Source organism: Salmo salar, chromosome ssa02 (assembly GCF_905237065.1).
Source record: "Salmo salar chromosome ssa02, Ssal_v3.1, whole genome shotgun sequence".
Taxonomy (NCBI): Eukaryota; Metazoa; Chordata; class Actinopteri; order Salmoniformes; family Salmonidae; genus Salmo; species Salmo salar.
Window position 1 is genome coordinate 13,810,079 of NC_059443.1, and position 16,199 is coordinate 13,826,277.

General features: G+C 44.4%; 1 protein-coding gene across 1 annotated transcript in view; it reads right to left on the reverse strand.

Moving 5' to 3' along the window:
- Positions 1 to 1,015: 1,015 nt before the first annotated feature.
- The window catches only part of LOC123727899 (pleckstrin homology domain-containing family O member 1), a 46,400-nt gene continuing 31,216 nt past the window's right edge, over positions 1,016 to 16,199 (reverse strand). Inside the window, exons 3-6 of the mRNA XM_045698193.1 lie at positions 13,211 to 13,351; positions 11,719 to 11,823; positions 6,051 to 6,152; positions 1,016 to 5,787 (exon numbers count right to left, since the gene is read on the reverse strand). Coding sequence (XP_045554149.1) covers positions 4,999 to 5,787; positions 6,051 to 6,152; positions 11,719 to 11,823; positions 13,211 to 13,351 — 1,137 coding nt within the window. The 3' untranslated portion in view covers positions 1,016 to 4,998. The remainder of the gene's footprint in view (positions 5,788 to 6,050; positions 6,153 to 11,718; positions 11,824 to 13,210; positions 13,352 to 16,199) is intronic.

A 16,199-nucleotide genomic window follows, 5' to 3' on the forward strand; every position in this document is an offset into this window, starting at 1 on the left:
CTTTCAATTGTTTTTTACATTTTTTAACTGAACCTTTATTTAACTAGGCATGTCAGTTAAGAACAAATTCTTATTTCCAATGACGGCCTACAATGACCCGTAACACGTGTGCTAAACAAATACCTCAAGGATGCTTGAGGTGACCATGAGATGCTGTTCTTCTGTCGCTCATAAAATCATATACACCCATTAGACTCGTGGTGACAGCAAGCTTCTTCCTGTCTGCTGTGCTGTTGGATGAAGTGTTGACATCTGGAGTGTGACTGAAGTTAGTCACCGAGCAGAGCAGCGTCAGTCCTAATTTGAGGAGGCAGAGGGACATCTCTCGTGTTTAATGAGCATGGAGGCCACAGGGGCCTGCTGCCCTCTGGGAGGGGATTCTGCCCTATGGAGTGTCATGATCTCCACAGGCCGAGAAAGAGACAGAGAGAGAGCGAGAGAATGAGAGACAGAGAGAGAACAAAAGACAGAACGAGAGAGAGACAGAGCAAGAGAAAGACAGGGTAATATGCATGCATATTTAAGTGTGCATTGGGCAGAGGATGTATTGGATGTATTCTATTCACACAGTAGACTTCTCTCAGCTGTGTTTTGGCTTCTTTATTTCTGTGGTGTATTTTTGTGTCTCATTGAAAATCACTGTCAGTATCTGTTCCTCTTCCTGCCTCGATGGGGCTGTGAACATCGGTGCCACATCTCACCCAGTTTTAAGGAGGTTCCACCATCTCTGTACTGTCTTTGGCAGTGACAACACAGGAGGATGATAACACACAGTCCGTCATGCCGTAGGCCCAGCACTCTGTCTGTCTGTGTCGGACTAGCAGGCAGCTCCTGCCACATGGTGTGAGGTGCACACATGCATGGAATCATTCCTGTGTGTGTGTATGTGTGTTTGTCTGTGTGTGTGTGTGTGTGTGTACATACAGTTTCTACAGACTGGCAGAGAGAGTGTGAGTGTAGTTTCAAATGCTCTTGAACAGATTTGGTCAAAAATGAAGAGAAAGTAAATCCTCCATTTCTTTTGTTTAGCACAATTTATTAAAATGGAACCCTGAGGGAGCAGGATTTAAACCTCTGAGTCTGAACAATACCTTCTCCATCCCCATCTAGTAATCCACCTAGCTCGTACTCTGCTATTGTATTCCTATGCTACAATCTTCATCTCACCCATAATGCACAAGAATTAGGATTTTGTAAATAGCTGGGGGACAATCATTGTAGTTGCTGAGTAACTTTCCTATATTCCTCTTGGTATTTAAGGCTGCGGTAGCTACTGTTTTGGTGCCGGACCCACATTTGGTGAACAAAATTGGAAAGGAAACTGAAAATATGACAACATGTCATACATAAAAAGAAGGAAGACATTTCACCTTACAGAAATAAGAAAACAGTCATGATTGAATGTTATGCGTTTGTGTGTGACCATGTGTGGCCAATATTGGCTGGATTTCACAGCTTGTGGCCACAGATCCTGTATCCTGGTCCTGTATGGCTCAGGTGGTAGAGCATGGCGCTTGTACTGCCATACCTGAGGGTTTGATTCCAGGGGCCACTATACCTAAAATGGATGCATGCATGACTGTAAATCGCTTTCGATAAAAGTGTCTGCCAAATGGCATATATTATATTATTATTATATCCCAGAATGCATTGCCAGCTGTAGAAGAGGTTAAGTTGACTTGGTGTTTGATGGATTATTAAGGTTGGAGTTGGTGTGACACAACATGTGGTATGGTTGTCAGAGCAAGTAGGCTGACGTTTACATTGTCAACTAGAAAGTATGAAACATCCTTATTTACATTATCAAAGTATTTCAATGGGAATAGTTTTATTTCCTTGTACAGCCATATTATCTTTGGCATAGCTTGAAGATGGTATTATTGCTGCCATAAAAACAATGCTTGGATCAATCACTTCCTACCTCAGCATTTCCTATGAAAACCAGCCCTGTATTCCAGTAGGGTATTCTTCTGAATGGACATACAAAAATCATTTTATTACAATTCTCGGCTAGGTTTTGACTTAAAAAAGCAAACATTCAATGTAGAACACTGGTTGTCTGAATTAGGCTGATTGTTATAATTGCACAAGTGGTTATGTCTCAAGTACTTTGACAGTCCAGAAGTGAGGAACTTCAGTGCAAAGCAAAGCCACTTCCGTCTCCATCATAACGCAACACAATAAGAAAATACAGCAACATCCTTTGAGATGATTCAAACTGCTCTGAGTATGTACAGTGCATCGGCGGTCATATCAATCTTTTCAGGATTGCACAAACGTTAGGTTTTGTGTTCAGCCTCACACAAGATAGTACTTCCTCCCAGATAAAACTAAATAACAACAACAATAATAGACATACTAGTAAAAATATTGTTTATGGCCTACTCCGTTAAATGTTTCCTGTTGTCGTCTTTCTAACATACCTTTCTCACTTCATCCTCTTTCATGTCCATATCCAACTTCAACGTCAATGATTTCTGACTTCTGTTATTGGGTTGTGGTTGTGGTTGAACAAACAGAGTAACACTACAATATGCTGAGTTTCCAGTTGAGCATTTTAAGAGCGTGAACGTTCTAGAATGCCCCGGCCATTTTCTTCTCTAAAGAGTGCCTTAAATCATCCTACAAAAGCATTTTAAACAAATAAAAAATACAAACAATGATAACAACATAATCATAACACTGTTTTTTTTTTGTCTGTCTGACAGTCCAGAGTGAACCATTTCCACAGCACTGTGCAAACACATAACATACGTAGCTACTGACTATAAAACAAGGCGGGGTGCTCTGGAGAGGCGCACTGGATGTTTTGATCAGGCGACGCAGTCCATTGGCCGCTGCTCGCTCTCTCTCTCTCTCTCTCTCTCTCTCGTTGTGGTTGTGTGTGTTCGTGCTATGTTGCATAGCTCTCTTCTCTGCCATAAACCCAATAAGACGTTAAGTAGGACAGGGAGGTCAGAGGTCAAGCATTAGCATCACTGTTAGCTAGCCGGAGGGATGCGTTCATCAACAGCATTGTTTACACACATTGTACCTTTGAGAAGCTCAGATTTTCAAACAGTAGCGAGCCGAGCGACTGTCTTAGGTATCAAGGCGTTGGAACTATGCAGCCTGTATGTTTCTAGAAACACTAGATTGTCGTAACAAATATGTAGAACAGAATGAAAAGCCATATTAGACACATCTGTTCTCTCCAGTTTCCAACCACCAGTTTCATCCTCTTGTTTTACAGCCTTCCTTCATAGTGCAATTCTGTTATTATTACTATTTTAGCAAATCACTTACAAGTGGTTCCTCTCCTCAGTACTGCATCTGACCTCTATGTCATGCCTCCCACTCACACCAGACACACACAGACGCCATCCCGGCTCCATGGCTCTACAGTAGCATGATATTCACCACTCACACCAGACACACACAGACGCCATCCCGGCTCCATGGCTCTACAGTAGCATGATATTCACCACTCACACCAGACACACACAGACGCCATCCCGGCTCCATGGCTCTACAGTAGCATGATATTCACCACTCACACCAGACACACACAGACGCCATCCCGGCTCCATGGCTCTACAGTAGCATGATATTCACCACTCACACCAGACACACACAGACGCCATCCCGGCTCCATGGCTCTACAGTAGCATGATATTCACCACTCACACCAAACACACACAGACGCCATCCCGGCTCCATGGCTCTACAGTAGCATGAGAATCACCACTCATACTAGACACACAGACGCCATCCCGGCTCCATGGCTCTACAGTAGCATGATATTCACTACTCACACCAGACACACACAGACGCCATCCCGGCTCCATGGCTCTACAGTAGCATGAGAATCACCACTCATACTAGACACACAGACGCCATCCCGGCTCCATGGCTCTACAGTAGCTTGAGAATCACCACTCACACCAGACACACACAGACGCCATCCCGGCTCCATGGCTCTACAGTAGCATGAGAATCACCACTCACACCAGACACACACAGTCGCCATCCCGGCTCCATGGCTCTACAGTAGCATGAGAATCAATGGCTGCAGTGGCAACTGGCTGAAGACAACTGGCTGTAGGCCTACAGGAAAGGAACGCCCTGTCCTAGTATGTACCATCTAGTAACAACACAACCCAGACAGACGTCCTCCATTTTGACTGTATCATATGGCTCATGGAACAGACAGAAACACCCTATGGAACGCCAGTGCGTTCTGACTATGTGAACTGGTTCCCCTTGCCCCTGTGAATCATAATGGACCAGCAGAGATGAGGAGTCCACCGAGCTCCATTCCCAGAGCAGCAGCGGGAGGGAGGGAGGGAGGGAGGGAGGGAGGGAGGGAGGGAGGGAGGGAGGGAGGGAGGGAGGGAGAATGCTGTACTGTACGGTGTACGGTGGGTGGGCTGCTGTTGCTTTTAGAGTGGTGGTCGTTGGGAATCTGGCTCAGACCAACCTAACAGAAAAAGGAAAACATTCCCATTCCCAACATGCGGGCTGGTCTGGACGCCATGTTTCCCTTCCTGTAATCTGAGTTATCCTCAACCACTGTGTGTCTATCCCTGGAGAGCAGAGCCCTTCTGATTCCCCGCCCAAACCTTGCAACATCCCCTGTTTGACAACCAACGCAGAGGAAAACATTGAGATTGTGAGTAAAACCCGACACTGCAGTATCACAAGGTCTTTCAGCAGCCGGTCAGTACAGAGAGACAGGATCTCTACTGGACTCCCTGGCCAACATGTACCTCAGACCCTAGATTGGCCCCTTCCCTTTGCCCCCCACACCCTTCATCAAGCAGACATGTAAGGGCACAGTGGTCAAGCACAGGGGACGTCGTTGGGCAACTGAATGTCCTCACTTTGTCACAGCATCAATAAAGTGAAAGGACACAGAAGGAGAGAAACAGACATATTTAACAATATTGTGGCTTTGCATGTTGAGATGGTTTTTTGCTTAGGGATTCATAGTCCAGTCTGTGTTGAGTTCTCTGACGGTCACATCATGCTCTTCCTGTAGTCAGTCTGCTTGCCGCTGTTGGAGGGTGTGAGGGGTGAGAGGGAGGCAGGGGTGATGGGCGAGGAGTCCAGATGACGGTAGAGAGCCCTCAGCTCCTTCACCTCCTCTAGAACATCCTTGGCCTGACCCCATGTGGACGCTGCCTCCTTCAGCAGCCTCTCTGCCTCTGCCCGGGCCCCGTCCGAGGAACCCCTGGAGCCCTTGGAACCTGGCGAGTCCTTCCCTTTCCCCTTCCCCCGCTCCACCTCCTCCCCCTTCGTCCCCTGCACCTGCATCAGCAGCTCCTGAGTTCTCTCCAGCTTCTGAGCGATTAGGTCCTGCAGCTGGCTGATGGGCGGCAGGTTGCCCGGGGGGGCGGAGGTGGCAGAGCGGGGGATGGATGTCCTGGGTTTGGTGGCCTGCGTCCCGGAGTGTGAGAGGATCTCGTCCATGGAGGCGCAGCGGCTTTTCTCGGCCGTTGTGAGCCTCTTGCCCGGCTGAGGAGTGCAGGACTTCCCCATCGGGCTCTGAAGTTGCTGTTTGTCGTCCCAGGTGACCCCGGTTTCGCGCGGCAGGCTCTGGGACTTCCCAGTGACCTCTGCGGGAGTCGCTAGACAGATGCTACTGATGGCACCCTCTGTTTTGGACCTGAGGCAGTCGAGCTGAGTGGATTTGTCCAGGTTGGCCCGGAAGCTCTTGTCACAGGTGTCCTGGCCGTCTGTGCTGGGGCTGTCCTCCTCCTGGATCAGGTCAAGGGTCAACATGCAGTCAGAGGTAGAAGTGGAGGCCTGGATACGGAACAAGGAGAAACAGTCTGTTAGTGATATTAGACACAGTGAGAAACACTGAGATCAGGGTAAGGCCCATTGTGACTTAGTTAAGTTAGGAAATGAATTGGATTAAACTAATGAAAAATTCCATTTGAAAGTAGCATGTTCAACTGACTCATTTTATTAAAGCTCAATTGACCGAGTTGGAATTGTCTCCAACCAGCCGTTGTGGTAATAAGGAGGGCTAAGACAAGACAGGCCAGGGGAAGCAGGATACCTACCACAGCCATGATGTGTCCTCGTGTAGGCAGGCGCCGTGTGTGAGGGATCTTAGCCCTGTCCCGTGTCAGATGGGACAGAAGGTTTTCATCCTCAACCATCACCTGAAAGAAAGCAAGAAAAAAAGAAAGATGAAAGAGAGAGAGAGAGAGAGAGAGAGAGAGAGAGAGAGAGAGAGAGAGAGAGAGAGGAGATAATGGAACAGTCACATGTGGAGTGAGGGGATTGACATGCTTTCACATTAGCCTGAGGGCTGTCTTTGTGTCGGAGTGGGTTGGGTAGTTTATTGATCAGTATTATGGACCTAATCATTGATTGATCATGTACAGGCATGTGATTCACTGTGCCAAATGGGCCACAACAATTTGCATAAGGCCTTGGGAAACAGGCCGCTAACCTATAGCTAACCTATAGCTAACCAATAGCTAACCTATAGCTACACTGATGACCAACACGTCTGCACTGTCATCTAGTGATAACACAGTCTCCACTGATGAAGTGAGTTCAGCCCTATTGCTAACCTATATCTAACCTATAGCTAACCAATAGCTAACCTATAGCTACACTGATGACCAACACGTCTGCACTGTCATCTAGTGATAACACAGTCTCCACTGATGAAGTGAGTTCAGCCCTATAGCTAACCTATATCTAACCTATAGCTAACCAATAGCTAACCTATAGCTACACTGATGACCAACACGTCTGCACTGTCATCTAGTGATAACACAGTCTCCTCTGATGAAGTGAGTTCAGCCCTATAGCTAACCTATATCTAACCTATAGCTAACCTATATCTAACCTATAGCTAACCAATAGCTAACCTATAGCTACACTGATGACCAACACGTCTGCACTGTCATCTAGTGATAACACAGTCTCCTCTGATGAAGTGAGTTCAGCCCTATTGCTAACCTATAGCTAACCTATATCTAACCTATATCTAACCTATAGCTACACTGATGACCAACACGTCTGCACTGTCATCTAGTGATAACACAGTCTCCACTGATGAAGTGAGTTCAGCCCTATAGCTAACCTATAGCTAACCTATAGCTAACCTATAGCTACACTGATGACCAACACGTCTGCACTGTCATCTAGTGATAACACAGTCTCCACTGATGAAGTGAGTTCAGCCCTATAGCTAACCTATATCTAACCTATAGCTAACCAATAGCTAACCTATAGCTACACTGATGACCAACACGTCTGCACTGTCATCTAGTGATAACACAGTCTCCACTGATGAAGTGAGTTCAGCCCTATAGCTAACCTATATCTAACCTATATCTAACCTATAGCTACACTGATGACCAACACGTCTGCACTGTCATCTAGTGATAACACAGTCTCCACTGATGAAGTGAGTTCAGCTGGAGTGTAGTTTATTCACTGGCTAGTGGGACTAAGCAACATGTCATATTTTATCCGCTGGGATTTTATGTCTAATATCTACGTCATAATTGTCAATTGGATCTGAAAGCTTCTAACCATTACATTATCAGGTGGAATGAGAAAAGATCATCACTAAAGCTGGAGATTCATATCTCGCTCACTAACTTTAAGCATCAGCTGTCAGAGCAGCTCACAGATTATTGCACCTGTACATAGCCCATCTGTAAATAGCCCATCCAACTACCTCATCCCCATATTGTTATTTATTTTTTGCTCCTTTGCACACCACTATCTCTACTTGCGCATTCATCTTCTGCACATCTATCACTCCAGTGTTTAATTGCTAAATTGTAATTACTTCGCCACTACGGCCTATTTATTGCCTTACCTCCTTTAATCTTACCTCATTTGCACACACTGTATATAGATTTTTTCTATTGTGTTATTGACTGTGCGTTTGTTTATTCAATGTGTAACTCTGTGTTGTTGTATGTGTCCCACTGCTATGCTTTATCTTGGCCAGGTCGCAGTTGTAAATGAGAACTTGTTCTCAACTAGCCTACCTGGTTAAATAAAGTAGAATTTTTCTTTCTTTTTTAAATAGGAATTTGTTCTTAACTGACTTGCCTAGTTAAATACAGGTGAAATAAATAAAAAATAATTTAATAAGAATTTGTTCTTAACTGACTTGCCTAGTTAAATAAAGGTTAAATAAAAAATAAATAAAAAAAATGTGCCCTGACTTCCTGTGACTACACCCAGAGCCTTGTTTCCTCAATACAGAGTCATGGCGGTGAGTATTGGATTTAGGTCTTTACGTGACCATGTGGCTTATCTGTATTTTAGGAGCTGGAGGTTAGGGGTTTTAGAGGGGAGGTTAGAGGTTTTAGAGGGGAGGTTAGGGGTTTTATAGGGGAGGTTAGGAGTTTTAGAGGGGAGGTTAGGAGTTTTAGAGGGGAGGTTAGGGGTTTTAGAGAGGAGGTTAGGGGTTTTAGAGAGGAGGTTAGGGGTTTTATAGGGGAGGTTAGGAGTTTTAGAGGGGAGGTTAGAGGTTTTAGAGGGGAGGTTAGGGGTTTTATAGGGGAGGTTAGGAGTTTTAGAGGGGAGGTTAGGAGTTTTAGAGGGGAGGTTAGGGGTTTTAGAGAGGAGGTTAGGGGTTTTAGAGAGGAGGTTAGGGGTTTTAGATGGGAGGTTAGGGGTTTTAGAGGGGAGGTTAGGGGTTTTAGAGGGGAGGTTAGGGGTTTTAGATGGGAGGTTAGGGGTTTTAGAGGGGAGGTTAGGGGTTTTAGAGGGGAGGTTAGGGGTTTTAGAGGGGAGGTTAGGGGTTTTAGAGGGGAGGTTAGGGGTTTTAGAGGGGAGGTTAGGGGTTTTAGATGGGAGGTTAGGGGTTTTAGAGGGGAGGTTAGGGGTTTTAGATGGGAGGTTAGGGGTTTTAGAGGGGAGGTTAGGGGTTTTAGATGGGAGGTTAGGGGTTTTAGATGGGAGGTTAGGGGTTTTAGAGAGGAGGTTAGGGGTTTTAGAGGGGAGGTTAGGGGTTTTAGATGGGAGGTTAGGGGTTTTAGAGGGGAGGTTAGGGGTTTTAGATGGGAGGTTAGGGGTTTGGGGTGCAGGCGTGGTGGAGTCATTCCATTACAGCAAAGTGCCACTCATTCCTCAAACTTTAAGGGATTTAATTTGTTTGCCAATATTATCCATTATCCATCTCCGGTGTTTGCCAACATTATCCATCTCCGGTGTTGGACATAACAGAGTGGGTTTAAATGGTGATTATATGATGGGTGCAACTTTTATGTTCTGCTAAACATACTGTTGTGTTATTTTGTACATTTTACATTTTAGTCATTTAGCAGACGCTCTTATCCAGAGCGACTTACAGTAGTGAATGCATACATTATTTTTTTTCTTCTCCGTACTGGTCCCCCGTGAGAATCGAACCCACAACCCTGGTGTTGCAAACACCATGCTCTACCAACTGAGCCACACGGGACCTATGTAAGCTTGTTGTTCCACAATCATGTAATGTATGCAGTTACAGCTATGACCTGTCTTCTTTCTGACATGACAACCAATGACTAAACCCAAACTCAACCAGATGTTTTTATCCATCATCCTTTGACAAAAACCTTGGATCAGCAATTGTCCCACATCCAATTGTCAAGATGTATCTAGTTCATCTATTATAAGACAATATTCTGAAGTCAATCTAGTATTTCTATGTGATACAGCTGACCAGGAGGAATCCACAGATTGAATAGAACTTTTGAGGATGTTTTAAAACGCCATCCAATCATGTGACTGTCTTGTCAGGGTACTGTGTTCAGTATAAGTACCCCTGAACAAGGCAGTTAACCCACTGTTCCTAGACCGTCATTGTAAATAACAATTTGTTCTTAACTGACTTGCCTAGTTAAATAAAGGTTAAATAAAAATGTAAATAAGGGTGTATTTAAGGGCACTAGGTTCGCTATTATACACATACATTATGTGTATACAACACTTTCAACCAATGTTGCATTGCAATTCAATGCAGGTTTATCAACATAGATCTACAGTATGTGTGTACCATCATGTAGGACTCCACCTGCGATAACCCTACAGTTGAGAGCAATGAAACCCCATCCTGGTGGAAGAGTGAATCCCGTCTCTGATGTCATCAGGCTATTGAGCAGCAGAGACACTGGAGCCCTGGAGGTAATTGATATCTCTCACAGTGCTGGTGCTGTTGTTCCGAGTCCATCCACACGCCTGACCATTTGTCCTCTAAATGTATTTTATTTTATGTGAAAGTAGCTCAATGTTGTATTCGTTCTGTTTCTTTAACAGTGATGTCATGGATTTGGATAGTCATTGTGAGAGTGCTTCTGCTTCTCCCATCTATAGCTGTGTGATAGGGACCTGTACAGTTTGGGCCATCTATAGCTGTGTGATAGTGACCTGTACAGTTTGGGCCATCTATAGCTGTGTGATAGGGACCTGTACAGTTTGGACCATCTATAGCTGTGTGATAGGGACCTGTACAGTTTGGGCCATCTATAGCTGTGTGATAGTGACCTGTACAGTTTGGGCCATCTATAGCTGTGTGATAGTGACCTGTACAGTTTGGGCCATCTATAGCTGTGTGATAGTGACCTGTACAGTTTGGGCCATCTATAGCTGTGTGATAGTGACCTGTACAGTTTGGGCCATCTATAGCTGTGTGATAGTGACCTGTACAGTTTGGGCCATCTATCGCTGTGTGATAGGGACCTGTACAGTTTGGGCCATCTATAGCTGTGTGATAGTGACCTGTACAGTTTGGGCCATCTATCGCTGTGTGATAGGGACCTGTACAGTTTGGGCCATCTATAGCTGTGTGATAGGGACCTGTACAGTTTGGGCCATCTATAGCTGTGTGATAGTGACCTGTACAGTTTGGACCATCTATAGCTGTGTGATAGGGACCTGTACAGTTTGGGCCATCTATAGCTGTGTGATAGGGACCTGTACAGTTTGGGCCATCTATAGCTGTGTGATAGGGACCTGTCCAGTTTGGGCCATCTATAGCTGTGTGATAGGGTGCGTGTGTGTGTGTGTGTGCATGCATGTGCTTTCGTGCGTCAGTGTGTGTGTGTGCATGTGTCCATCCATCCGTGTGTGTGTGTTGGGGATTATGTCAAATGTGTGTGTTGTGGCCTTATATAAGGGTGGTGTTGACGCGATGCGTTAAGTGCATAAAAGCTCAGAAGTGTGTGTGTATGTATATGTGTGTTTTAGTGTGTGTACATGTTATTTCACATCAAGCTGCTCCCCTACCGTCTGCCTATTGATGTCATCAGGGCGATTGACCTGCAAGTGAGAAGGAGGGATGAAGGATCCATCCCATCATCCCCAAACAGAGAGGGAATCCTTTGATCAGCAGCCTCAGCTAGAAGACTGTCCCATCAGTCACCACCTGTCTCTCTCTTCTTTATAGAGGTCATTACATCTACACTACACTAGACTGAAACCCAGAAAATGCCCTCATCAGGAAACCAGTTTAAGATAGAATGTAAGATACTATAACAGTTCCTTTTATTTCTGAAGCACTTTTTTCCACGTCAACATGCTGTGGAGTTTAGTGTCGGGTCATGAGGGTGTGTGTGAATGAGGGGCAGGTCAATGGATTCCATTCCTCAAAAGTGCATTCAGTAAGATATCCTCTTGCAATTGGCCATGTGCCAGATGAAGTGTTGTTTATAAGAGAGAGAGGAAGAGGAGAAGGAGAGTGGAGGTGCATCGAGGGGTGTGTCTCACCTCATCCAGGATGCTGTTCTTGGATCTGGTGATTGCTCCATTTAAGGCGTTTATCCAGGACTCCTTCTCCTCTGGACTAACAGCCAGGAACACCAGGTTAGGGACCTGACAGACACAAAGGGGAGAGAGACTGGGAATGTAAGAAGCCAGGGCCTTGCACAATATTGTGTTACTGAGCATGAGAGGAGTGATGAAAATCCTAACATGCATAGTACTCAGTCAACCATCTGTAAGGGATACCTTTCATATAGGTACCATTCCAGAAACCCAGATCACTCACGCACACATTCACACACAGATATGACCATATGGTGCTCTTTCTCCCACTGAGGCTACAGGAAACTGCAGCTGTGTGGAGACTCTGAGAATCTCTCTGTCTGTGTCTGTCTGTGTGCTGAAACACAAGCTTCCTGGCCTGACAACCCAACATGATACCCTATCCTTCTGCTGCTCTGGGGGTTCTGGGAGAGCCTGCAGATGGTGTATGTGTGTGTATGTGTGCGTGTGTGTGTGCAGCTTTGTGAGTGCATGTGTGTGTTAGGGATGGGTATGAGTAATGGAGTACTGGAAAGGAAGTCAGCCCTTGACCTTTAACCAGAGATCACATTTGTGTCAATTACTGTAAAACTATTTGGTGGATTGTGCTTTGCGGCTGCCTGAACAGGACTTGGAGACCATGTTAGTGTTCCATTTGTATATGTGCATTTGCAGGGCACAACAGAAAGGAAACCAAGCCAAGGATCATACAGGTTATGTCTATAGATAAATGGACACATCTTTTGTCCCAGCGGGGGCCTTGTGTTCTACATGTTATTAAAAGAAAGGATTTGAGTACTCAAAAAACAAATATGCGAGTACTTGAACATAAAAAAACCCGTCAAATGCCCATCCCTAGTGTGTGTAGGGGTCATGGTGGAATCACTGCCTCACCAGAAGAGCCTTTCCATGTTTCAAAGGTGAACTGGACTGGTAAACTGTCAGATTTCAAATGGTCTACAAGCATTGGGAATTTGACACTTTCACTTTGTTTCTCAAGTTAGTCTGTCCATCAGCGTTGGTGATCATATACTGGGTGTAGGAGTTGGAGGTGTGGAGAGTCTGGAACACAATGTCCCTGTGAAAGGGAGGGAACAGAAGGAGGGAGGGAACAGAGAGAAGGAGGACGGTTTCTCTGGGCAGAGACAGAGGTGGGAGGAGCTAAGTCGAGTCAAATGGGATCATGGCTAATGACTAAGGACAGGGTGTACAGGGTGGTGGCCCGGTCTGGCGGGCGGGGTCAGGTGAGTGTCAATCAGCCTGTCAATCAATCTGGATGCTGTAACTGATCTGACTATGTTAATGTCCGGCTACAGTACCGTGAACTCATCTCAACACTGTGTTTAAGATGTAAGTATTGATTGTGTTGCTATTGTGGTACAGTACTTTGAGGTACAGGTTTGCTCTTTCCAAGGTTCTAGATCTGGGTTCTTGTGGACACTTCCTGTGGACTCACCGTGTTGCCTGGGGTTCTGGAGCGCAGCAGGGTGAACTTGCTGTGGTTCTTCTTGCTGCGGCTCTTGGCCTTGCGGAGCTCCTCAGAACGCTCGTAATCCGTCAGGTCAACCACCTCCTGGATCTTCTTCTCATCCTTCACCTGCAGATAGACACAATGGGCAGATGTGTCAGATGTTTCAGATAGACACAATGAACATATGGCAATGTTTCAGATAGACACAATGGACAGATGTTTTAGAGAGACACAATGGACAGATGTTTCAGATAGACAATAGACAGATGGAGATGTTTCAGATAGACACAATGGACAGATGTTTCAGATAGACAATAGACAGATGGAGATGTTTCAGATAGACACAATGGACAGATGGAGATGTTTCAGATAGACACAATAGACAGAAACAGATGTTTCAGATAGACACAATGGACAGATAGCGATGTTTCAGATAGACACAATAGACAGATTTTTCAGATATACACAATAGACAGTAGAGGTCGACCGAATATGATTTTTCAACGCCGATACTGATACCGATTATTGGAGGACCAAGAAAGCTGATACCGATTAATCGTTCGATTTAAAAAAAATGTATTTGTAATAATGACAATTACAACAATACTGAATGAATACTTATTTTAACTTAATTTAATACATCAATAAAATCAATTTAGCCTCAAATAAATAATGAAACATGATCAATTTGGTTTAAATAATGCAAAAACTAAGTGTTGGAGAAGAAAGTAAAAGTGCAATATGTGCCATGTAAAAAAGCTAACGTTTAAGTTCCTTGCTCAGAACATGAGAACATATGAAAGCTGGTGGTTCCTTTTAACATGAGTCTTCAATATTCCCAGGTAAGAAGTTTTAGGTTGTAGTTATTATAGGAATTATAGGACTATTTCTCTCAATACGATTTGTATTTCATATACCTTTGACTATTGGATGTTCTTATAGGCACTTTAGTATTGCCAGTGTAACAGTATAGCTTCCGTCCCTCTCCTCGCCCCTACCTGGGCTCGAACCAGGAACACATCGACAACAGCCAACCTCGAAGCAGCGTTACCCATGCAGAGCAAGGGGAACAACTACTCCAAGTCTCAGAGCGAGTGACGTTTGAAACGCTATTAGCGCGCACCCCGCTAACTAGCTAGCCATTTCACATCGGTTACACCAGACTAATCTTGGGAGTTGATAGGCTTGAAGTCATAAACAGCGCAATGCTTGAAGCATTGCAAAGAGCTGCTGGCAAAACGCACAAAAGTGCTGTTTGAATGAATGCTTACGAGCCTGCTGGTGCCTACCACCGCTCAGTCAGACTGCTCTATCAAATCACAGACTTAATTATAATATAATAAACACACATAAATACGAGCCTTAGGTCATTAATATGGTCGAATCCGGAAACTATCATCTCGAAAACAAAAAGTTTTTTCTTTCAGTGAAATACGGAACCGTTCCGTATTTTATCTAACGGGTGGCATCCCTAAGTCTAAATATTCCTGTTACATTGCACAACCTTCAATGTTATGTCATAATTATGTAAAATTCTGGCAAATTAGTTCGCAACGAGCCAGGTGGCCCAAACTGTTGCATATACCCTGACTCTGCGTGCAATGAACGCAAGAGAAGTGACAATTTCACCTGGTTAATATTGCCTGCTAACCTGGATTTCTTTTAGCTAAATATGCAGGTTTAAAAATATACACTTGTGTATTGATTTTAAGAAAGACATTGATGTTTATGGTTAGGTACACGTTGGAGCAATGACAGTCCTTTTTCGCGAATGCGCACCGCATCGATTATATGCAACGCAGGACAGGCTAGATAAACTAGTAATATCATCAACCATGTGTAGTTAACTAGTGATTATGATTGATTGATTGATTGTTTTTTATAAGATAAGTTTAATGCTAGCTAGCAACTTACCTTGGCTTCTTACTGCATTTGCGTAACAGGCAGGCTCCTCGTGGAGTGCAATGTAAAGCAGGTGGTTAGAGCGTTGGACTAGTTAACCGTAATGTTGCAAGATTGAATCCCCGAGCTGACAAGGTAAAAATCTGTCGTTCTGCACCTGAACAAGGCAGTTAACTCACCGTTCCTAGGCCGTCATTGAAAATAAGAATGTGTTCTTAACTGACTTGCCTAGTTAAATAAAGGTATGGGGTTTTTTTTGTTTTTTTTTACAAATATCAGCAAATCGGTGTCCAAAAATACCGATTACCGATTGTTATGAAAACTTGAAATCGGCCATTCCGATTAATCGGTCGACTTCTAATAGACAGATGTTTCAGATAGACACAATGGACAGATGTTTCAGATAGACACAATAGACAGATTGAGATGTTTTAGATAGACACAATAGACAGATGTGTCAGATAAACACAATAGACAGATGTTTCAGATAGACACAATGGACAGATTGAGATGTTTCAGATAGACGCAATGGACTGATGGAGATGTTTCAGATAGACACAATAGACAAATGGAGATGTTTCAGATAGACACAATAGACAGATGTTTCAGATAGACACAATGGACAGATGTTTCAGATAGACACAACGGACAGATGTTTCAGATAGACACAATAGATAGATGGAGATGTTTCAGATAGACACAGTAGATAGATGGAGATGTTTCAGATAGACACAGGTGACAGATGGAGATGTTGAACAGAAAGCTAAGACTCCAATACAGACGTCAACTTCAACAGAATGAACTGTGTGAACTGTAATAGTGTATTCTGTGTCCCTGAAAACTGTGAGAGATACAAAGGATGTCTCCCATGTGATGTGTGAGGCTGTATGGTGTAAAGGCGGGGCTAGCAGGCACGAAGTCACTAAAATAGAAACAAAGGCAGTCATCCAATAATGCTGCAGGGTGCAGATAGGGCAGGAGGCCATCAATTCTTGAAGGACACAACCGGTCCGGAACATGCTGGACTAATCACAACGTGCACAATAAGCCCCAACCCCCAACCCTTCCTAGA